The sequence below is a fragment of the Panthera onca genome, chromosome D4, assembly GCF_046562875.1.
Source record: "Panthera onca isolate mPanOnc1 chromosome D4, mPanOnc1 haplotype 2, whole genome shotgun sequence".
Classification (NCBI taxonomy): domain Eukaryota; kingdom Metazoa; phylum Chordata; class Mammalia; order Carnivora; family Felidae; genus Panthera; species Panthera onca.
In genome coordinates, this window is record NC_138351.1 from 71524770 (window position 1) to 71548074 (window position 23305).

Consider the following 23305-nt stretch of genomic DNA (forward strand, 5'->3'; position numbering starts at 1 on the left):
ACTATTCACTAGTTTACATATCTTTCTAGAATATAACCTCTATGGGAAGGGTGTCTTAATCACAGCTGTAGTGCTACCTACCACATAATAGATACTCACTTACTTTGAGAGCTCATCATCTAAGTTTAGAATCCTAATTTTTTAAATTTTATTTATTTTTATATTTTTAAATATAATTTATTGTCAAATTGGTTTCCATACAACACCCAGTGCTCATCCCAACAAGTGTCCTCCTCAATGCCCATCACCCACTTTCCCCTCTCCCCTCTCCCCCACACCCCCATCAACCCTCAGTTTGTTCTCTGTATTCAAGAGTCTCTTACAGTTTGCCTCCCTCCCTCTCTGTTTGTAACCTTTTTTTTTTCTCCTTTCTCCTCCCCCCATGGTCTTCTATTAAGTTTCTCAAGATCCACATGAGTGAAAACATATGGCATCTGTCTTTCTCAGACTGACTTATTTCACTCAGCATAATACCTCCCAGTTCCATCCACATTGCTGCAAATGGCATGATTTCATTCTTTCTCATTGCCAAGTAGTATTCCATTGTATATATAAACCACATCTTCTTTATCCATTCATCAGTTGATAGGCATTTAGGCTCTTTCCATAATTTGGCTATTGTTGAAAGTGCTGCTATGAACGTTGGGGTACATGTACCCCAATGCATCAGCACTCCTGGGTAAATTCCTAGCAGTGCTATTCCTGGGTCATAGGGTAGCTCTACTTTTAATTTTTTGAGGAAACTCCACACTGTTTTCCAGAGCAGCTGCACCAGTTTGCATTCACACCAACAGTGCAAGAGGGTTCCTGTTTCTCCACATCATCACCAGCATCTATAGTCTCCTGATTTGTTCATTTTAGCCACTCTGACTGGTGTGAGGTGGTATCTCAGTTGGTTTTGATTTGTATTTCCCTGATGATGAGTGACGTTCAGCACCGTTTCGTGTGTCTGCTGGCCTTCTGATGTCTTCTTTGGAAAAGTGTCTGTTCATGTCTTCTGCCCATTTCTCCACTGGATTATTTGTTTTTTGGTGTGTATTTTGGTGAGTTTTTTATAGATTTTAGATACTAGCCCTTTATCCAATATGTCATTTGCAAATATCTTTTCCCATTCTGTCAGTTGCCTTTTAGTTTTGTTGATTGTTTCCTTTGCAGTGCAGAGGATTTTTATCTTGATGAGGTCCCAATAGTTCATTTTTGCTCTTAACTCCCTTGCCTTTGGAGATATGTCGAGTAAGAAATTGCTGCAGCTGAGGTTAAAGAGGTTTTTTTCCTGCTTTCTCCTCTAGGATTTTGATGGTCTCCTGTCTCACATTCAGGTCCTTCATCCATTTTGAGTTTAATTTTGTGAATGGTGTAAGAAAGTGGTCTAGTTTCATTCTTCTGCATGTCACTGTCCAGTTCTCCCAGCACCATTTGTTAAAGAGACTCTTTTTTCCATTGGATATTCTTTCCTGCTTTGTCAAAGATTAGTTGGCTGTACACTTGTGGGTCCAATTCTGGGTTCTCTATTCTATTCCATTGGTCTCTGTGTCTGTTTTTTGGGTTTTGTTTTTTTTTATACCAATACCATACAGTCTTAATGATTACAACTTTGTAGTAGAGGCTAAAGTCTGGGATTGTGATGCCTCCTACTTTGGTTTTCTTCTTCAATATTACTTTGGCTAATTGGGGTCTTTTGTGGTTCCATGCAAATTTTAGGATTGTTCTAGCTTTGAGAAGAATGCTGGTGCAATTTTGATTGGGATTGCATTGAATGTGTAGATTGCTTTGGGTAGTATTGACATTTTAACAATATTTATTCTTCCAGTCCTTGAGCACGGAATGTTTTTCCATTTCTTTGTGTCTTCTTCAATTTCCTTCATAAGATTTCTATAGTTTTCAGCATACAGATCTTTTCTGTCTTTGGTTAGATTTATTCCTAGGTATTCAATGGTTCTTGGTGCAATTGTGAATGGGATCCATTTCTTTATTTCTATTTCTGTTGCTTCATTATTGGTGTATAAAAATGCAACCTATTTTGGTACCTGAGATTGATTTTGTACCCTGAGATTTTGCTGAATTCATGTATCAGTTCTAGCAGACTTTTGGTGGAGTCTGTTGGGTTTTCCACGTAGAGTATCATGTCATCTGAAAAAAGTGAAAGTTTGACTTCTTTTTGCCAATTTTGATATCTTTTATTTCATTTTGTTGTCTGATTGTTGACCCTAGGACTTCCACACTATGTTACACAACAGTGATGAGAGTGGACATCCTTGTTGTGTTCCTGATCCCGGGGAAAGCTCTCCGTCTTTCCCCATTGAGGATGATATTAGCTGTGGGCTTTTAATAAATGGCTTTTTTGATGTTTAAGTATGTTTCTTCTATCCCAACTTTCTTGAGGATTTTTATTAAGAAAGCATGCTGTATTTTGTCAAATGCTTTTGCTGCATCTGTTGACAGGATCATATGGTTCTTATCCTTTCTTTTATTAATGTGATGTATCACATTGATTGATTTGCAAATATTGAACCAGCCCTGCATCCCAGGAATGAATCCCACTTGATCATGGTGAAGAATATTTAAATGCTATTGAATTAGATTTGCTAGTATCTTGTTGAGAATTTTTGCATCCACATTCATCAGGGATATTGGCCTGTAGTTCTCTTTTTTTGCTGGGTCTCTGTCTGGTTTGGGAATCAAAGTCATGCTGGCTTCATAGAATGAGTCCAGAAGTTTTTCTTCCATTTCTATTTTTTGGAACAACTTGAGAAGGATACGTATTAATTCTGCTTTAAATTTCTGATAGAATTCCCCAGGGAAGCCATCTGGTCCAGGACTCTTATTTGTTGGGAGATTTTGAAAACTGATTCAATTTCTTCACTAGTTATGGGTCTGTTAAAATTTTCTATTTCTTCCCATTTGAGTTTTGGAAGTATGTGGGTGCTTAGGAATTTGTCCATTTCTTCCAGGTTGTCCAGTTTGCTGGTATATAATTTTTCATAGTATTCCCTGATAATTGCTTGTATCTCTGAGGAATTGGTTGTAACAATTCCATTTTCATTCATAATTTTATCTATTTGGGTCCTCTCTCTTTTCTTTTTGAGAAGCCTGGCTAGAGGTTTATCAATTTTGTTTATTTTTTCAAAGAACCATCTCTTAGTTTCATTGGTATATTCTGTTTTTTGGATTCTATATTGTTTATTTCTGCTCCGATCTTTATTATTTCTCTTCTTCTTCTGGGTTTGGGGTATCTTTGCTGTTCTGCTTCTAGTTCCTTTAGGTGTGCTGTTAGATTTTGTATTGGGGATTTTTCTTGTTTCTTGAGATAGGCCTGGATTGCAATGTATTTTCCTCTTAGGACTGCCTTTGTTGCATCCCAAAGGGTTCAGATTGTTGTGTTTTCATTTCCATTTGTTTCCATGTATTTTTAAATTTCTTCTCTAATTGCCTGGTTGACCCATTCGTTCTTTAGTAGGATGTTGTTTAACCTCCATGCTTTTGGAGGTTTTCCATACTTTTTCCTGTGGTTGATTTCAACTTTCATAGCATTGTGATCTGAAAGTGTGCATGGTATGATCTCAATTCTTTTTATATTTATTGAGGGCTGTTTTGTGACCCAGTATGTGATCTATCTTGGAGAATGTGCCATGGGCACTCGAGAAGAAAGTATATTCTGCTGCTTCAGGATGTAGAGTTCTAAATATATCTGTCAAGTCCATCTGGTCCAGTGTATCATTCAGGGCCATTGTTTCTTCACTGATTTTCTGTCTAGATGATCTATCCATTGTTGTAAGTAGAGTATTAAATTACCTGCAATTACCACATTCTTACCAATAAGATTGCTTATGTTTGTGATTGTTTTATATATTTGGGTGCTTCTGAATTTGATGCATAGACATTTATAATTGTTAGCTCTTCCTGACGGATAGAGCCTGTAATTATGATATAATGCCATTCTTCATCTCTTGTTACAGCTTTTAATTTAAAGTCTAGTTTGTCTGAAATAAGTATGGCTACTCCAGCTTTCTTTTGACTTCCAGTAGCATGATAGATAATTCTCCATCCCCTCACTTCCAAACTGAAGGTGTCCTCAGGTCTAAAATGGGTCTCTTATAGACAGCACATAGATGGATCTTGTTTGTTTTTTTTTATCCATTCTGATACACTATGTCTTTTGATTGGAGCATTTAGTCCATTTACATTTCGTGTTATTGAAAGATATGGGTTTAGAGTCATTGTGAATTCTGTAGGTTTCATGGTTGTAGTGATGTCTCTGGTACTTTGTGGTCCTTGCAACATTTCACTCACAGGGTCCCCCTTAGGATCTCTTGTAGGGCTGGTTTAGTGGTGATGAATTCCTTCAGTTTTTGTTTGGGAAAACCTTTATCTCTCCTTTTATTCTGAATGACAGGCTTGCTGGATAAGGGATTCTTGGCTACATATTTTTCCTGTTCATCACATTGAAGATTTCCTACCACTCCTTTCTGGCCTGCCAAGTTTCAGTAGATAGGTCTGCTACTACCCTTATGTATCTACCTTTATATGTTAAAGCCCATTTATCCCTAGCTGCTTTCAGGATTCTCTCTTTATCCTTGTATTTTGCCAGTTTCATTATGGTATGCCATGCAGGAAATCGATTCAAGTTACGTCTGAAGGGAGTTCTCTGTGCCTCTTGGATTTCAATCTGTTTCCTTACCCAGACTGGGGATGTTCTCAGCTATGATTTGTTCAAGTACACCTGCAGCCCCTTTGTCTCTCTCTTCTTCTTCTGGAATTCCTATGATGTGGATATTGTTTTGTTTGATTGAATCACTTAGTTCTCTAATTGTCCCCTCGTGATCCTGGATTTTTTTTCCTCTCTTTTTCTCAGCTTCCTCTTTTTCCATAATTTTATCTTCTAATTCACCTAGCATCCCCTCTGCCTCTTCAACTCACTCTGTGGCCACCTCCATTTTATTTTGCACCTTATTTGTAGCATTTTTTAATTCATCATGACTATGTTTTAGTTTCTTGATCTCTACAGCAATAGATTCTCTGCTGTCTTCTATGCCTTTTTTAAGCCCAGTGATTAATCTTATGACTATTATTCTAAATTCTTGTTCAGTTACATTGCTTATATCTGTTTTGATCTTTAGCTGTCACGTCTTCCTGGAATTTCTTTTGAGGAGAATTCTTCCATTTCATCATTTTGGCTAGTTTTCTGTCCCTTATGGGTTTTAAAATCTTGTTATGTGCTCTGTACCTGTGAGCACTGCTATATTAAAGGGGGTGGGGTCATACACTATTCAAGGCCTGGCCCTTCAGGAGGTGTTTTTTGGATAGTGTTACTTGCTCTCTGTTGTTGTGACTTTGGTTATTTTATTTCTCTACTCGTAGTGATGTTTTGGACCCTCCACCAGGTGTGCTTTGATTTGTTCCTTGAAGTAGCCCAGGAAAGGAAAACAAATATACAAACAAACAGGAAACAAAAACACGCAAACACAGCGACAAAAAAACAAACAAAATCCAAAAGCAAAAAACCAGAAACACCACCTACGAGTAAAGAAAAGGGTGGAGGTGGTGATGAAAGAGCACAAAGAGAAAAATGACAGGGGCGGGGAAAAAGAAAAAATAAACATTGACCAGGCAGAGAGACTCAAGGGCTTAATCCAGAGAGAGAGAAAGGGAAATAAAGAAGGGGGGGGGGGGGGGGCGGGGGAGAAACGAAGATAAAGTTACCCAGACAGAGAAGCTATACAGCTTGATTATTCCAGAGAGAGAGAGAAAGGAAAATAAATGAAGGAGGTGTAGAACATGTATCAAGGGAATGGATTAAATATGTCTGCTTAAACAAACCAACAACCAGGGTCACCAGCCTAGAGGAGGGAAGATGATAAGAAGGAGAAAAGAAGGAAGAATATATCTAAATAACAAAAATCGTCCTAGAATTAATCCAGCCAATGCAGCTGAGCTGACCTGGAGGAGGGGTCCGTCTAGTTCCACAGAGTCTATCCTGCTCCAGTAGATAAGCAGTTACCCAGAGTGGAGGGGTGTGGTTTGGTGTAGGCGGTCCCGCCTCCACTGTGGGCCCTGCTGACCAATCCCTGAGGCCCCGCCTTGATGATGGTGGGGAGAAAAATGGTGAACCCCCAGTTTCTTCTCCATGGACCTGGTGGACTCCGTTGGAGTTGGCCTCACTGTGCGGCAGAAGCAGCCAGGGCGGTCTTTCTCTGCAGACTCCCTTGCCCCATGCCTGGCTGGGATTTAAACTCCCGCTCTGTGCACTCCAGCACTGGGGAAGCGCCTCTCTATGCTGGTGATAGGTGGTCCCAGCTGCTTTTGTCCTGTGCCGCAGCACTGCAGGGAGGGGACCGCTTTCTCCTACTGCAGACTAGCCACCAAGCCTGGGGGTGGCGGACGCAGCCAGCCTTTGTCCTGCCCCACAGCACTCCAGGGAGGGGATCATTTTCTCCCGCTGCGACTGCGCCCCTGACCTACCACGGAACCCCGGGGTGGCTCCCCTCCTCCCTAGATGTGCAAACAGGGCAGCCGGCCCCAGTCTGAAGACAGGCCCGCAGTTAGAGATGGGATCCCTCTCCATCCCAGTCCGAGGTTTTTTCTCTTGTCCAGATACAGTCCTATGCTTCCCCAGCCATTCTTTCTCTTTCCTTTGTCTCTCCCCGAAGGGGATCCCTCCCTTCCGTGCCTGTGCGGCCCATTTTATCTCCCCCAGTTCACAATCGCCCACCTATAGCCCGTCAAGGTTGTTCCGTCATCTCCCTTTTAGACTCCGTCTCTTTTCCTCCCAGACTCTCCAGGGTTCAAAGTCCTAGGCTTCAGCCAGTCTTTGTTTGAGAGACACAGGAAGTACGGATCCCTCTACTTCTCCACCATGTTGGCCACCCTTCAGCATCCTAATTTTAGATGAGGAAAGAAACCCAGATAAGGGCTCATTGTTTTACAGGTTATTCAGCCTTTTGACTGGGAGGCATTTTAGTGGTTCCAGACTCCCTTGGCTCAAATCTCCGATCTTCTGTTTAGTATGACACTGGAAAAACTGACCTCTTTGCCTGTCTCCTCCCTGGGAAAATGGGGGGGGGGGGGGGGGGGAATGGGGATTACAGTACCTGTCTCCTAGGATTGTTGTAAAAATTAACATAAGGGTGGCACAGGGCATATGGTTAATTCTGATTTTCATTATACAAATTTAAAAACTGTCTTAATCCTCTATTTGTTGTGTCTAGAACATAAAAATCACTTGTTTTTTTATACTCTGGGTTTTTTTTCCCCCCATTTTTTAAAAAACTCTTTTTAAACTGAAATCTAGTTGACACACAATGTGACATTAATTTCAAATGTACAACATGGTGATTTGACAAATTTATACATACTATGCTCACCTGTAAATGTAGCTACTATCTGTCACTGTGCAACACCATTACAATACCCCTGATTATCTTCCCTATGCTGTACCTTTTATCCTTGCAGCTTATTCCGTAACTGGAAACTTCTCTCACTTCCCTTCACCCATTTTGCCCATCCATCACCCCCTCCCCCCCCTCCTCTGGCAACCATCAGTTCTCTGCATTTATAGGTCTGATTGTTTATTCAGTTTGGGTTTTTAGATTCCACATATAAGTGAAATCATGTCATTGCCTTACTCCATTTTGCCTAATACTCTAGCTCCATTCATGTTGTAAATGGCAAGAACTCATTCTTTATAATATTCCATATATGTGTATATATGCGTGCATGTACATATGGTGTTTATGTGTGTGTGTGTGTTTATTATCTTTATCCAGTCATCTATCACTGAATATTTGGGTTGTTTCCCTGTCTTGGCTCTTATGAATAATGCTGCAGTAAACCTACAAGTGTGTTTATCTTTTTAGTGTTTTCCTTTTTTTTTTTTTTTTACCCCCAGTAGAATTACTGGATTGTACACTACTTTAAATTTTTTGAGGAAACTCCACAGTTTTCCATGGTAGCTGCACCAGTTTACATTCCCACCCACAGTGCACCGGGCCCCTTTTTCTCCACATCCTTGTCAACACGTGTTACTATCTTTTTGACTCTGGCCATTCTGATCCATGTGAAGTGATACCTCATTGTGGTTTTGATTTGCTTTTCCCTGATGATGTTGAGCATCTTCTTGCATGTCTGTGGGCCATCTGTATGCCTTCTTTGGAAAAGTGTCTCTTCAGATTCTCTGCCCACTTTTAAAATCAGATTATTACTTTGGTGTTGAGTTGTAGTTCTTTAGATCAACCCCTTATCAGGTAGGTCATTTGCAGTTATCTTCCCCCATTCAGGTTATTGCCTTTTGTTGATGGTTTCCTTCTCTGTGCAAAAGCTTTTCGGTTTGGGGTAGTCCCAAGTTCATTTTTGCTTTTCTTTTCCCCTGCCTGAGGAGATGCATTAGAAAAATGTGGCTAGGGCTGATGTCAGAGTACTAGGGCATTTTACACTTTCGAGTTTCTCACAGTCGGGTCTTTAGTCCACTTAGGTTTGTATACGGTGTAAGAAAGTGGTCCAGTTTCATCTCTGGCATGTAGCTGCCCAATTTTCCCACTACCATTGATTGGAGACCATCTTCTCTCCATTGTATACTATGGTGTCTTTTGTCACAGGCTGACCACTAGGCTCTCTATTCTGTAGCACTCATCTATGAAACCCTTAATGTTCTTGCCTTTCATTAAAGACTCATGACTTCAACACTCTTTACCACTTAGGTAAGTATGTCTATCAGGCCTATAAAACCAGTCTCCTAAGATACTTGGAGGGAATCAAAGTTCCCATGGAAATGTTTGCAGAACTCCCTTGTGAGGCAACCACGAAGTTCTGCTGATAGAACATGACTCAGTTACCACTAGCAAAACAGCAGCTCACTGTAACTTTCGAGACAGGAATCTCAAAACCAGAGAAATTCCTTCCTGGATGGACCTCAATTTTGGTCACGAGGATCAGTCAGAGGGGATTTGCCTGCTAGAAAAGAGAATACGATTTTCTCTGTTCATAGGAGTCAAACAATTTTAACATAGTACTCTATTACCTGCATTGCCCCCAACAAGATTTTTAACCTTAATCAATAGCCTAGGGCATCTTGGGTGACTCAGTTAAGTGTGCAACTCTTGATTTTGGCTCAGGTCATGATCTCACAGTTCCCAGGTTTGAGCCCCATGTCGGGCTGTGCCGACAGTGAGGAGCCTGCTTAGGATTCTGTCTCCCTCTCTTTCTGCCCCTCTCCTGTGCTCACTTGCTCTCAAAATAAATAAACTTCAGGTGCCTCTTCTGCTGTCCCTTAAAAAACAAAAAACAAAATCAATGGCCACCAAGGTCACTAAGAAGTTACCACCTACTGGCCACATTTCACCTATCTGAAAGCTATTCAAAGACACCAGACAGTTTTAAAAAGGGTAGAATTAATATTTTATTGTCACTTATAATCAGATGGCAGTTGGGTATATAGTCTTCACACTTGATCTTTCCTTTTTTGTAAATAAAAAAAATTACAAGTTTTCAAGAGCCAATGGCTGGTTATGTTTTCAGAAAACATAATTAGATTAATTCATTGATGGTAGCTTCAAGTTTTTCCTTATTAGCTCCAGAAAATTCACCCACCTGTTAAGAGAATATTGAATTGCAGTTAGATGTAGCACCGTAACCTTGTTTTGTGACTAAGCTATCACAGAATGGGGAAAGGAGGGGGAGAGCAGAGGGAGTGGGAGTATCATCTTACTTGAAAGACTGGTCGTTATCCAGAGATACATACATTTTAAGTTAAGAAACAAACACAAACTAAGAGGGGGGAATAAAAAGCCCTGAAGGCTGAGGTACAATTTCTTACGCAAATCTCTCTCAAAGATAAATGTACTTTATAAATATGAAGCACAAATCATGGTGGATCTTCTAACAAAGATCAATTTTCAATTAGATGTCCCAGTATGTACTGAAATCACTGAAGAATAACCTATTTACATATTCTTAAAAGTAGACAATGGGGACAGGATTCCCAATGTGAAGGAATAAGTCCCTTCAGTGTCTTAATTTACACCGTGTTTCCCTATTGTCCAGCTGGATTTAAGGTCAAATGTACCTACCTTCTGTCCCTTTTTAAAAAACTGGAAGGTTGGCATGCATTTGACTTCACACTCTGAAGCAACATCCTGTGTGGGGCGGGGAGAGGATGAAAACAAGACTGAGTATTAAGCTCTGGCCTAAGTAATCCCAGATGTTCCCCCCCTGCCCCCCCACCCCGTTATACACCTCATTTAAGCATATGAAGAACGACAGAATGAATGTAATGGCAGCACAAAACCCAAACTCGTTATAGTCTCAATGAAAATTAACATGTACTCTCCTCTTTGAGGGCCACCAATAAGCAGAATGCTACTGGCCTCAGATATATACAGTGACCCAGTGAGCTCTTTAATCCAATTCTATGTCGGCTAGTTCAAGTATAAAGAAGCAGTAACAAATTCTGCTGTACGTATGTATACTCAGGATTTTAATCTTAACTATTCCTCAGAATCAGCACTTGCCTTCTTTGCTCCTAAGTTTTCTGAGTCTTTATTATGGGAATAGAGTCCATACGTGAAGGTCATAAAGACTAAAACCCAGCGTTAGCAAGAGGAACAACAATTCACTTGCCCAAGAATTGTTCAAGAACAAAGTCCTATAACCCAAAGGCAAAGTTCCACACTGTTTTTTTTCTGCTTTTAATTAAACATTGACTTGTAGATTCTCAAACTTGGCTGCATATCAAGAAACAGAGGTCCCTGGAGTATCAAACGTTCCTTAATTCTGTTACAGGAACACTAAACGAGAACCTCTAACACCCCCCTACCCCCACCATACCTTTTTCACACAGGGTTTGGAGGGAAATGCCTCAGGAAATGGTTGGGTTTGGACAAGCGTTCAGGTGAAAAGATCCATTAGGGATTGAAAATATCAGCATGGTCCTCAAGAGGCTTGGGAAAGAAATGTAGAACCACACAGCAGCTAAGGAGCAAAAAGCAGTGAAGGACAGCAACCAAGGAGGCTGAACTCTGAGAACCAGATTTCAGAAACCAAACAGTTTACAGAGGAAAGAAAGGCATCACGGTGACTTCTAATATACAATTTGGGAGGGCACAGGACTATAAAAATGGAGTGATCTCTCTGAGCCACTGGTAATGGCAGTATGCCAGCTTATTAATTTGACCTCTTCCTCTGAGACTGGAAAGAAAAGTGTGGTTTTACAGCTTTATAAATTTGCATTGTTGGTAGCCTGGGCAGGAAGGGTAGTGGATAATACTGTCGGAGTTCCTTTTGGATATCCTTGACTCTTCCTCTAAATGCTGGCTAACACAGAGGCACAAGGACAGTAATGACTGGAGTAAAAATGGCTAACAGGTTCTGAACGCCTAGGGAAACTACTAAGAACATGCGATAAGACCACCACATAAAATTCCAATAATTCCCTTGTAGCAAGAGCATCCAAGATTGAAAACGTGGTGAAGAGTTGACAGGAAGACTATGAACTGCCCATGTCAAGGTTCTGGAGGAGTACTCAGAAAATCAGAGGATGGTAAGTTAGGCTGGGGGGCTGACTTAGGTAAAAGACTGAAAACTGGTCATCTGAGGGGCTGAATCTGATCCAGATACACTGCTTGGCTCATGCAAGAGCTTAAGAACAAATCTTTGCATTGGCTGCCCACTAGCAGTTCCTTCTCACACTGGAGTATCTGGGAACACTGGGCTCATCCCTCACAGCACTGGGGAGAGCAGCTGTTTGGTATAGCCCCTTCCCTCTCTTACACACATGGAAGCCATCGGTTGGACACCACCTTTCATCCAGGCAGTTGGCAAAAGGCTCAAAGTAAAAGGGTGTTTGTGTTATATTCATGGTAGAAGGGCAGCAGCCTGGAAAGGATAAGCCACCCTCTTCCCCACTTATTTTTCCTTTCTTAATGTTTTATTTACCTTTTGAGAGAGCACAAGTGGTGCACAAGTGGAGGCAGAGAGAGGGGGACCGAGGATCCAAAGCAGGCTCTTCACTGGTAACAGTGAGCCTGATGTGGGGCTCAAACTCAGGAACCACGAGATCATGGCCTGAGCCAAAGCTGGATGCTCAACTTGGACGTTCAACCTACTGAGCCATCCAGGTGCACTGCCCCCCGCCCCCTCCACTTCTAATTAGAAACTCACCGGGGGAGTGAGCTGCATCACACACAAAGGCAGGTAAAACAGGGCTGGCCAGTCGTCATAACTTTCTGCTGAGAAAGCTTTATCAGCAGAAAATACAGGGTCTCGTCTCATTCAATGGATGTGACAGTCTAATCGATGTTCTCAGGATTCTGGATGTCTTCTGCCTCAACTAGCCAGAGACCAGCGTTCCTGCGTTGGTACAACTGCTGAATTTACAATAAAATAAATCCTGAGGCACCTGAGTGGCTCAGTAGGTCAAGCTTCCATTCTCGATTCTGGCTCAAGTCATGATCTCATGGTTGATGGGATCAAGCCCCAAGTTGGGCTCTGTGCTGACAGTGCAGAGCCTGCTTGGGACTCTCTCAATAAGAGACTTATTAAACAAGGGACTTATAAAAAACTAAATCCCCAAACTGGAAAATAGACGAATACTCAGAAGTGGTGCCAAGGCTCTGTGATAGCATTCAAAAAATCCTGGGGCATCTGCATGGCTCAGTCCATTAAATGTCTGACGCTTGATTTGGGCTCAGGTCACCATCTCATGGTTTATGAGCTCAAGCCTGCTTGGAATTCTCTCTCCTCTCAAAATAAGATGAACAAGATGTATTTTTTAAATTTTAAAAATTGCACTCAAATCTTTAACTAAAACTTTACCACGTAAAGCATTTAGAATTTGCTTTCATTAGGTGTGAAGGTGGTTTTGTTTTGCTTTGTTTATGGTATGGAATCCTAGGTCGCCTTGATTCCCAAAAGTGAGGCTTTGTTATTTCCAATTTCTGTATATCCTTGTGACTAAATCCTCAGACACATCTTAGGGCAAAAACCTTAAAGTGAAACTGATGGGCCTAGGAAGATCATTTTCATTTTATAGAAGTATAACCTACATTCAAGGCAAAAAATTGGAAGAAGGAAACCAGTCCTAATCTGTACAAGCCACCATAAACATCTCACTAGTGTACCTAAATGCTTTTCTTTATAAAACCTATCCTGCGTGCACGGTAACACACCTGTATACTCAGTATAATATATACATACAGTGGACTTTTCCCCGTGAAAAAGTACACAATCATTTTTTATGGCCTAATAGCAGCTGCTGTATGGAGGTATCATCACTGGAACTAGTCCACTGGTCAATAAGTAAAAGGCTTTGATTTTTGCTTAATGTAAACACTTGCATCTTCCTATGCAAATATCTACATCCTGGGTCAATCACCACCCCTGGAAGTAGAACTGCTAAGACAAAGAACATGTTTTTGAATAGGCTTGAAGCCCAGTGCAGAGCCAATGTGGGGCTTGGACTCATAACTCTGAGATCAAGACCTGAGCTGAGATTAAGAGGTGGACACTTAACCAACTGAGCCACCCAGGCACCCCAAACATGCTCCTTTTCAAAGCTCTAGACACACATTCATATTGGGAGGTACTTCAGTACATATCAATTTCAGTATTTATCATGATTTTTGCCACCCAGTCTGACTTCACTTGATCAAATCCATCAGCCCTTCTCTACCCCATTCATTAAAAGTGCGAGCTTGAGCATTAAACAGCCTTCAGGTCTGTGACTGAGTTTTTCCAGGCCCATTTCCTCAGTGGCAAGAGTAAAAACAGTTCTGTTCTTGAGATTATGAAAGCCAGGGCCATCAATGTGCTTAACAGCTCCATCATTTCTGGAAATATGTTCAGTATTTACTAGGATTTTTGTTTGAACGTCTTCTAGGTTAGGGGCGCTTGGGTGGCTCAGTCAGTTGAGCATCCGGCTTCAGCTCAGGTCATGATCTCACATTTCATGGGTTCGACAACTGTGCCAACAACTCAGAGCCCGGAACCTGCCTCGGATTCTGTGTCTCCTCTCTCTGCCCCTCCCCCACTTGCACTCTCTCAAAAATAAACATTAGAAAACAAATTTTAATGGAGGTAGAAATGCAACATCTTAACTCCAAACTGTTAATGATTAATACATGTTTAAATAGAGTTGATCCTATTTTTTTTTTTTTGAACTGTCTATTCTGTTCCATGCGTATACCTACCTACATTACAAGACTACATTGTTTTAATAAGGGCAGCTAATACACTGTATTTTTCCGGGGTTTTCCTTTCTCATTTCCCACAACTTCTCTCCCAATTAGTGTTTGTTTTTTAAAAATACTTTCCTGACTGTATTTTTTCAGAATGGCACACTGAGATCTAATCAGACCAACTTGGGAGTACTCCATTTTAATAATACTGAGTCACTATCCAGGAACATAGTACGCCCATCTATTAATATCTTTTATGGACGTCAGTCAAGTTTTAGTTCATAACTAGCATTTGATCTCTACTCTCTAAAGTTAGTATTTCTTTCTACTACTTGTTTTATGGACTAATTTGCCTATTCCTATAGTGACTTGAAAGGTATTCATACTTAAAAATTTAGTTACATTTGAAGCCTTAAACATTCTCCATCCTAAGTTTATCACGTTCCTCACTTAACTAGTCCACCCCCTAATGACACCCCCAACTCCTATTTTTTGTAAACAATCTGGAATTTAAAAAAAAATTACATAAAGCAAAATTCAGTTTTTACGGGGTGTTTAAGTTCTGGGAGTTCTGACAAATGCATAGTCAGGTAACATCAAAATCAAGATACAGACCGGTTCCCTTGCTCACCTACAATCTCCTCAGCAGCCCCTTGATACTCAAGTCCTCCCCTACCCCAATCTGTTCTCCATCCCTCTGGTTTTGCCCAATCTCAGATTTGTATACGTCTTTATCAGTAAGTGTAATAAGACTACTTTTTCTCTTATTAAATTTAGTTTCATTGGTTTTCAGCTTAGAATTCCATACAGCCAAAGTAACTTCAAACCTGCTTTTGTCATTTCTACGAAGTCCTTCCTGGCTGTTCTAATCAAAACGGCAACATACGGCGGTTCTAAAAGGCTGCACAACCATCGGGTCTAAATTACTTTGTTTCTTGTTTTAATTTACAAAATAAGTATCCTACCCCGTACAGAGTTGGGAGTAGAGTCCAGCATTTTCAAAAGGGCTGGTACCCCTCAAAATGATTTTGAGGGCCACATGGTGTGTCCACACCTCCTGATGGTCTGTTTGAATCTATTACACCTAAAAGGTAACTTCTTCCTGCCCAAGTGCTTACAGAGTCTTCTATCTATTAAAACTGTATGTTGCTTATGCCAAAGACAGTACAAAGTACCCTAAGGCTGAAATTCAGCAGGAATTATCTGCACAAAAATTTAAACTAGTTCAGTCATTAATAATTTCACCCATTAATGACAGAATCTAATACGGAGAAATGTGACTGATGTACTTTTTATCCCTTGTCTCGATTTTACAATCGAAATGAGGGGATGCTTTTACCTAGAGCTGCAAAGCAACTGGAGGATCTACTCCTGTGACTTGGAAATTCCCCGAGGAAAAACTGGCTGATTGTTTAATGAACTGCTTTTTGACAGAACTGGCAAGGAGGGTAATTCAGAATGGCGAGGTGAGTAGGTGCTGACAGCAGTTATTATGTGTAGGTGACCAACGGGTTCTTACTCCCTAACAGATCGAGGAGGCTATTTAGATGGTAATAGTACCACAAAAGTAGTCAAAGAAAAATCCTGTACGGTGCTCAATCTTTAGAATATGGAGGCAAAGTGAAAAGTCCCCAACTTGTGAGAGGGTCACTCCAAGGTCTAGAAACGTTCAGGGTGTGTACGCTAACCAGACAGAAAGGAGGAGTTCTCTCACATAGAGTCCTTGACTGCTTTGCACATCTCCTTCCCCGAGGTTTTAGACTCAGGCAGTGAGAGCACCTGCCCTCGGTCCAGCAAGGTGCAAGAGTCCACCCTGGCAGGCTCTGCTTCAACTGACCTAGCCCTCCTCTTGTGCTGTAGCCCCATCATCTGCTCTATGCAGGCAACTGTCATCAGAGCTCTCATGAGGATTAAGTGACCTAACTCGGGCAGAGCACCTAGCAGGTTCTTCCTGTCACATAAAAACTTTGGAGAGTCGCTTGCTATCTGATAGGGCCATAGTACCAGTCAGAAATTTCTCTAGTCCCTTCCAGGTGCCATTTTCACATGCCTACAGTGATCATATAAAAAAAATAAGTCTGTAAATTAGGTTTAGATCGGGAGCTAGAATTTTTTTCCCAAGCACATGCTATCTACTGTCATTTTGTTAAAACTCTGGGACACATCAGAACAATAACGTCATCATTTAATAAATTCATTCTACACCCACTACGCTTTACCACAGCCAAGTAAATAAGACAGGGTCTCTCATCCCAAGAAACTTATAGGCACTAATGGTAAAGGACAGACAAAAGAATACACCACTAGCTAAGATTCACCGAACGTGTGCCAGGCCCTGTTCTCGGCACCTTCTACGTATTATGTCATGGAATCCTGACAACTACTACTTTGTGATGTTGGATAAGCACTGCCATTTTACAGAGGCTCAAACAGGCACAGCTGATAAAGGATGGAGCTGGAAAATAAGGCAGGCCACCTAAATATGGGGTCCTCCCCAATCCACTACCATAAACGCAAGGGGAAAGGAGGGGCAGAGGACATCATGGAGACACAGAGGAAAGGGAACTTAGTCCAGGTATAAAAGGGGGTAAGTGGAGAAAGGTTCCTGGAGAAGATGTGAAGCATATGACTAGGAGTTTGTTAGGTATGAAAGGGAAGGATGAGCCAGGTAGATAGAGAGGACCTCACCAGTAAAGGTATGAGTATAGAATGAGAAAAGGTGCTTAGAAAAAGCGATGTGGTGTCGACAGGTGCTTACAGGTTTGGAAAGTACTGCCACATACTTGTTTTTATAAACCTTTCAGGACCTTTACTACACATTCCAGGTTTGCTCAATGAAAAAGCCACACTTGGAGGCTGACGGGGCAGGTGTCAAGATCCGGGCACAGAGAAGAACCAGAGCTGAAGGGAGAAGAGAGGCTGGCCTAAAGGAGAAGTCCTGCAGCCAGGCCTGGAACCCGCGTGAGCACCCTTACTGCCGTATCATACCCTACACCCTCCTGCCCCCCTGGGGCTAAGGGAAAAACGTGCATGTATCTGTAAAGAACTCCCAGGTGCTGTTCTTGAACACGAACAGGCACACTCCTAGTTCAGTGGGCTGGTTACGAGGCAAGTCATGTGCCAGGAACTCGATCTGCACCCACCCTACACCAGAGCCTCCTCTACAGTGCCGCATCTTAAATCCTGACTCTGCCACTAACTGTAACTCCATGGATCACTCCTCTGTGTTTATCCTCATCTGTAAAATGGGGATGGATAGCAGAAAGGCATCTGGAACAGACCTGGGCTGAACAAGTATTTGTAATGCTAATGTAACGCTAACACAGAATGCTAACGAAGTATTTGTAAAGTTAATTTCCCCTAAATTACACTTGGCTCTCTATCAAGCACCTTGGTATCTGTTCTTTCAAACATTTGGGCTTTCTAATTGATTAAAATCAAGCAAGATGATTGTGACTACACTTTCTCATGAATCTTAAGAGCCGTCTCTCCATTTTCCAGTCTAAGGATTTAGTTATAATCAAATTCAATTTCGATTTAATGAGCGTCTCAACTTTCAGAAAGGTGAGCGGTAAGGTAGAGCAGCCTCAACCATCTGTTTTTATGCTTATTTTATGATGTGATGTACAAAGCTCCTGAGAGCTAGGATTAAGCTCATAATTGGCACGATGACTTTTTTTAGTGAGGGCTGTAGTCCCGGTATTATTTGACATGTATGAAAACAAGCCCTTCCAGTTCCAAGGAAAAAGCCAATGTGAAAAGCTCAGTAGTATTCCAAATTTCCAGTCACGTACCTGACAGTCATCCACATCTACTTCAAGGAACACCACGTTGGAATACTTCTCAGAGAGGGACTGGAAAATTTAAAAAAATCCAGAAAGATTCAGAACTGGGTAATGGCAGTCACTATACTCAAGCTTCTTAAATACAAACCATGATAAAAGTAGAAACTACTAATTAAAGATCTAAAGATTCAGACTAGAGACCAGGTAAGCACCAAGGACATACAGTTTCTCTGAATCAGATTCCTCCTAGTATAAAAGAATTTGACACGTCAAGCTCTGAGGCCTGAATTTCAAACAGGGCCTGGGTTTCAACTCCAAGAAAAGCAAAAACCATTTAAGACAGTTCTGACAGTTGTCTTCACTGGGCTACACATGCGTCAAAAGCAATTATTGAAGTCGTTACACTATTGCTTCTACACCAAAGGTTCAACAACAACAAAAAACACTCTGTCCTTTCCTGGCTTTGTGACCACCCACTCGAAACAGAATCTCTTATAAAACAGAACTGATTTCATACTCACATGAAAGAAGGGCTTGATCATTTTGCAAGGTCCACACCACGTGGCAGAGAAATCAACTACTACAAGTTTTTCCCCTGCGCTGTTCAAGGCTTCCTGAAAAGCATACTAAGGAGAAAAAAAAGACACGCATAGGTTAAACAGCTTCCTTTATTTCCCAAAGCCCTGATCAAACTTGATAGAATGTGATACAAAGAACAATTCAAAGGTACTGCTTTTTAAAAATCTAAGAAGCTAAAATGAACCAAACAAACTGAAAAAAATCCTACAGAGTTGATAAGACGAAACAAGTATGATGTATATAGTTTATCTATATTCAACTGAGCAAATTAAAATAAAGACATTTGTATTACATTTCCACATCAAATCTAGGTAAATGGTAAACATTCACTAAATGGGTATCAACTCATAGAGGGTCATTTCAATTGAATAAGCCACAAAGGCACAGAATTTTGCAATGTTAAAAGCTAATACTTTATTGGGGCCCCTGGGTGCTTCAGTCAGTTAAGTGTCTGACTCTTGATCTCAGCTCAGGTCACGATTTCACAGTTATTGGGCTCTGTGCTGACAGCACAGAGCCTGCTTGGGATTCTCTCTCACTCTCTTCCTGCCCTTTCCCCACTCGTGCTCTCTCTCTCTCAGATAAATCAACTTAAAAGCTATTACTTTATTAATTAAAATGGTCTATAGTGGAACATGTCAAAAGCTTTAAAAAAAAAAAGTCAAGGAAAAAATATCAAGGAAAATAAACCTCCTCCAAACGTTTACACTCAGGCAGTCACTGTTGACATTGGGCATATTTCCTTATACTCCCTTTAGTGGAGTTTCCAGAGATGAGATCATACTGCTTATGGTTGATGTCTGCCCTTTATCTCAAAACTCTGCTCTTACTGGTGACCAAATAATAGTTTTAGTTCTTCACGCAAAGAAGTTTCCTTAAATGTTTTTTTGCATTAGAAATGTCAAATAAAATTCCAGCAGTGAGACATGATCAAGAAATCCCTTACCACCCATCTCCCTGAGTCATTTACCAATGGTTTTGATATTGTAACCCTAGGAACCTAACCTTGGAGTTAACAAGGGGCTGCTTTTTTAATCACAATTTAATCAGTGCTTACCGAAACTGGGGCAACAAAGAGAAACCAAAACATAAACATCTGTATCTGAAGTCTAGGTTTTCTTCAAGGGAAAAATGCTGGTCACATTGGTTTAATGAAAAACTAACGTTCCCCTCCCTTGAAAGCTAAGAATCATATCAGATCTGATCCACTAAAGGAAAGTAAATACCATTTAAAAAAAAAAAAAAAATCTAAAGTGAATTCCTCTGCAGTACAGTTACTTTTCTATATTTCTAATTTCCAACTCCTGTTTTTTGGTGAAGCAATTCACAAGTGGCATTCCCATGTCATGACTTCTATAACCTTTTCAGTTATTCAGGTACAAACTCTCACCCCACCTTCAGGGTGTGGGGAGATATTAGGTGTGTGTGAGGGGATGGGGAGAGAGAACAAATTAGAATTATAGAAATCATTTTTCCAAACCATCACCATGTTTTCCAGATGAATTTAATGCAAAGCCTTCACTAACATGATTTTTTAAAAGGTCAAACTAGCCATTCTACTGCAAGAACCAGGTTAGACAGGAAAAAAGTCAATGAATGATAACGTCCAATCAGATGAATGCACTGTTTTGTGAACATGGTTGGCTCCCAGTAAATACCTGAGATTACTTTCAACACAAAATATTATTCAAACACTCTCAAAGGTTCCCTCAAACCTTCTGATTTGCTGAATCAAATTCTAGCAAAACTACGTAAAATTCTGAAAAACAAACAAAAAAAAAAAAAAACAAAAAACAAAAAAACAAACCAACCATGCAACAATAACTTTTGGCTTAACTGAAGAGTTACAGAGCCAGGTATGTGTAGAGGTCACAACAAATTGTCTTCTGATACTTAAGTTGGTCTTAAAGAGACATCAATTGGAAAACGATTCAAGATTATCTCACGAGGTCTAACTCCCAGAAATTAACTATGAGGATAAATAAAGGTCCCCATCACGGACATAAATACTCAGAAAACAAAACAATGTATTTGGGGTAGATAAGAACAGATTCTAGGATTTCTTTTCCTAAACATACCCATTCTGAAGGTAATTAACAAGCATGAACGCTCATGTATAGAAGGTAGGCGTTCAATAAATGGCCGATGCTATTCTTAAAAAACAACACACAACTGGGTTGATTTCTTTCTCATCACACATTTACAGTCCACTTATATCTAAAATAGATCCCAGTGACTCTAAACTATCACACTTCAGAAAGAGAGGTCTTGGATGGCCAATGGCACCAACTTTAGCCCATCAGGATGGAAATCTAAGGTGTGTTCAATATTTACTAGTAACATTCAAATGAGTTTAACTTTTGATTAATGCCTCTGGGTCATAATTTTGAAGGTCAACTGATTATCAGGGTCTTTAGGCCCCAGGCTGTAGTCCTTTCTTGTGTAACCAATCTCCAGTCACCTTTGTACATGTCTTCCATTAATGAGGGGAGGAGGGTGCCAAAACTATGACAGCTAAAATGGGGAAAGACTGAAAGGTGTGTTCTAGGAATTAATCGATTTTGTTTGCAGTGTATGGGGATTCTGAGACAACTACTATAAGCCACTCAAAGTCCTACTCTTTTAATGGGTTCTCACCTCTTAGGTTATACTGATGACATGGCCAGACCCTGGAGAACAACCCGTGAACTGATATTTGTCACTCAGTAGGTACTGAATAAAAATAGGAGGAACAAAACTCAATGACCTTTCCAACAAATGAGAGGGCTGCTAATTTTAATCTAAAAATTCACACAATAATAAAAAGGATGCCATTAGGAAAAAAAAAAATTAAGGACAAGCAGATAATGAACTATAATCAATCAACATATATATAGGGAAAAGTTCAGCATCACTAAAATAAGATACAAGACCATTTTTCTTATTAATGATTTGGTCAAAGTTAGGGGGGAAATGTCACTGTTGATGGGGGTGGAGTAAAAGCACTGTCCTGTGTGGTTTGGGCATTTACAAACCTGAAATAAAAGGTTCATGTCCCTTGACCCAATCGCTGCACTGGAGACCCTAAAAACTGCCTGAATGTCCAGCAATGTGTTCAGATACTCAAATGATTACAAAAACTTCTAACTACCTGAGAAGGGCTCAGGCTAAACTTGGGGGGCGGGGGGGGGGGGGACGGGTAGGGAGAGGCTCAGAAAACAGGATACATAAAATAATCTCAACTACTTTGCAGGTGTTTCTAGGAAACAGAAGATCTGTCTCTGGCCAAAATTTCTACAATGACCATATACGTTTCCTGATTATAAAGTAACAAAAAGGGACCATTACAGAGAAACTTCCATTTTCGAAGCCACCCCAGCACCTCTGAGGTCCAGACACTGAAGGCGGGCGAGGGCTTGGGATGGGAGGTACCGCAGGGTAAACGCTTTGGAGGGGTTTTCCACTGTTCGAGCAACATCAATGTTCTCCCACTCACTTTTTTGACTGCATTTAACAAACACTTCTTGAGTGGCTACGGCATACCAACCAGACGCTATGTCAGGCTCAGAGTTTCCTGAGCAGCAGGGCATTAGGCTCGCAATAACTCTCGATGATGGAACACTATCCTGGACATTCCTAATAGGGCAGAACCACCACCTGCCGCGCCCGCCTCGGGGGCACTCCTGGCTGCAGCGAAAACCCCCGACCGTGGGTGAATCACGGATGGGCAGGGCAGAGGAGGCCCCTGGGCCCAGTCTTGGGGACTGAGTCATTCCAAAGCCAGGGCTGCCGGAAACACGCCCAGCGCCGCAAGAGGAGGAGTCCCGAGGGCGCGGCCCCGGCCTCACTTCCTTACGGCCACCTGGGCCCCTCGGGCCTAGAGGCCGGACTCGTACTTGCGAGGGGGCTCCAGACCGGAGCCGCCCCCTGGCGTGGAGACAGCACTCGCCAAATCTGGGGCCGGGCAGCGATGGAGGCGCCCGGGGTCTTCGGCCCGGATACGCTCCCAGGGGAGTTCACGCTGCCCGCCCAACGTGGGTGATCACGCCGCCCACCGGGGAGGGAGTGGCGGCCCGCAACCCCGCGCCTCCTTCAAGGGGCCCTCCATCTCTTTGCCCGGCCCGTATCCAGAGACGGACCGGGTCCAAGGGCAGACTTCATCCCCTCAACAGGGGCTTTCCGACCACGGGGGTGCAGGAGGCGCCGTGGGGGGACGCCTGGCGCACCGGACACAGGCAGCGGGGGGCACCCGGAGCACGCCATCCAGAGCGCCCTCGCCCCTCTCCTCCCTTCCTCCGGGGCGTGCTCGGCCGCCTCGGGCGCGCCCAGGCCCGGGCTTCCCGCAGTCTCAGGCCGGACCGTCGCGTCCCCTTCCCCCAGGCTGCGGAGGGGCGCCTGCCCACCTCTCGCCCTCGCCCTCCCTGGCTACGGAGGCTGCGCGTCGCGTCCTGGCCTTCCCCGGGAAGCGCGTACCTTGCTCTCGATCTGCTTCACCATCTTGGCGGCTGGGGTCTGACAAGCGACTGTACAGACCGATGAAGGCGGATCGTAAACGCCGGACAGAGCTCGCAGAGGGCTCGGCCCGCCTTCCCTTTATAGCAACTGGGGCGGGGCGGTCGGGCGCGCGCGGCGTGCGTGTTGCGGGGACGCGCCCGCTCGGGCCTCCCGCGCCCGCCCAGGCGCCCAGGCCAGGCCCCGCCTCCCGGAACCGTCGGGACGTCCGCTAGGGGCGGGGCCTCCCCGGGGGCGGGGCCGGCGCGGGCGCTGGGCGGGGCCCCAGGGAGTGCCCCGGACTCA

General features: G+C 42.4%; 1 protein-coding gene across 1 annotated transcript; it reads right to left on the bottom strand.

Annotated features, from left to right (window-relative positions):
• Positions 1-9366: 9366 nt before the first annotated feature.
• On the bottom strand, positions 9367-23191 carry TXN (thioredoxin). Its single transcript, XM_060609077.3, has 5 exons — positions 22982-23191; positions 18472-18576; positions 17960-18019; positions 10062-10127; positions 9367-9582 (listed from the first exon to the last, which is right to left on the bottom strand). Exons 1-5 carry the CDS (start codon positions 23003-23005, stop codon positions 9520-9522), a joined length of 318 nt encoding a protein of 105 aa, XP_060465060.1. The 5' UTR covers positions 23006-23191; the 3' UTR covers positions 9367-9519.
• Between the last annotated feature and the right edge of the window lie 114 nt (positions 23192-23305).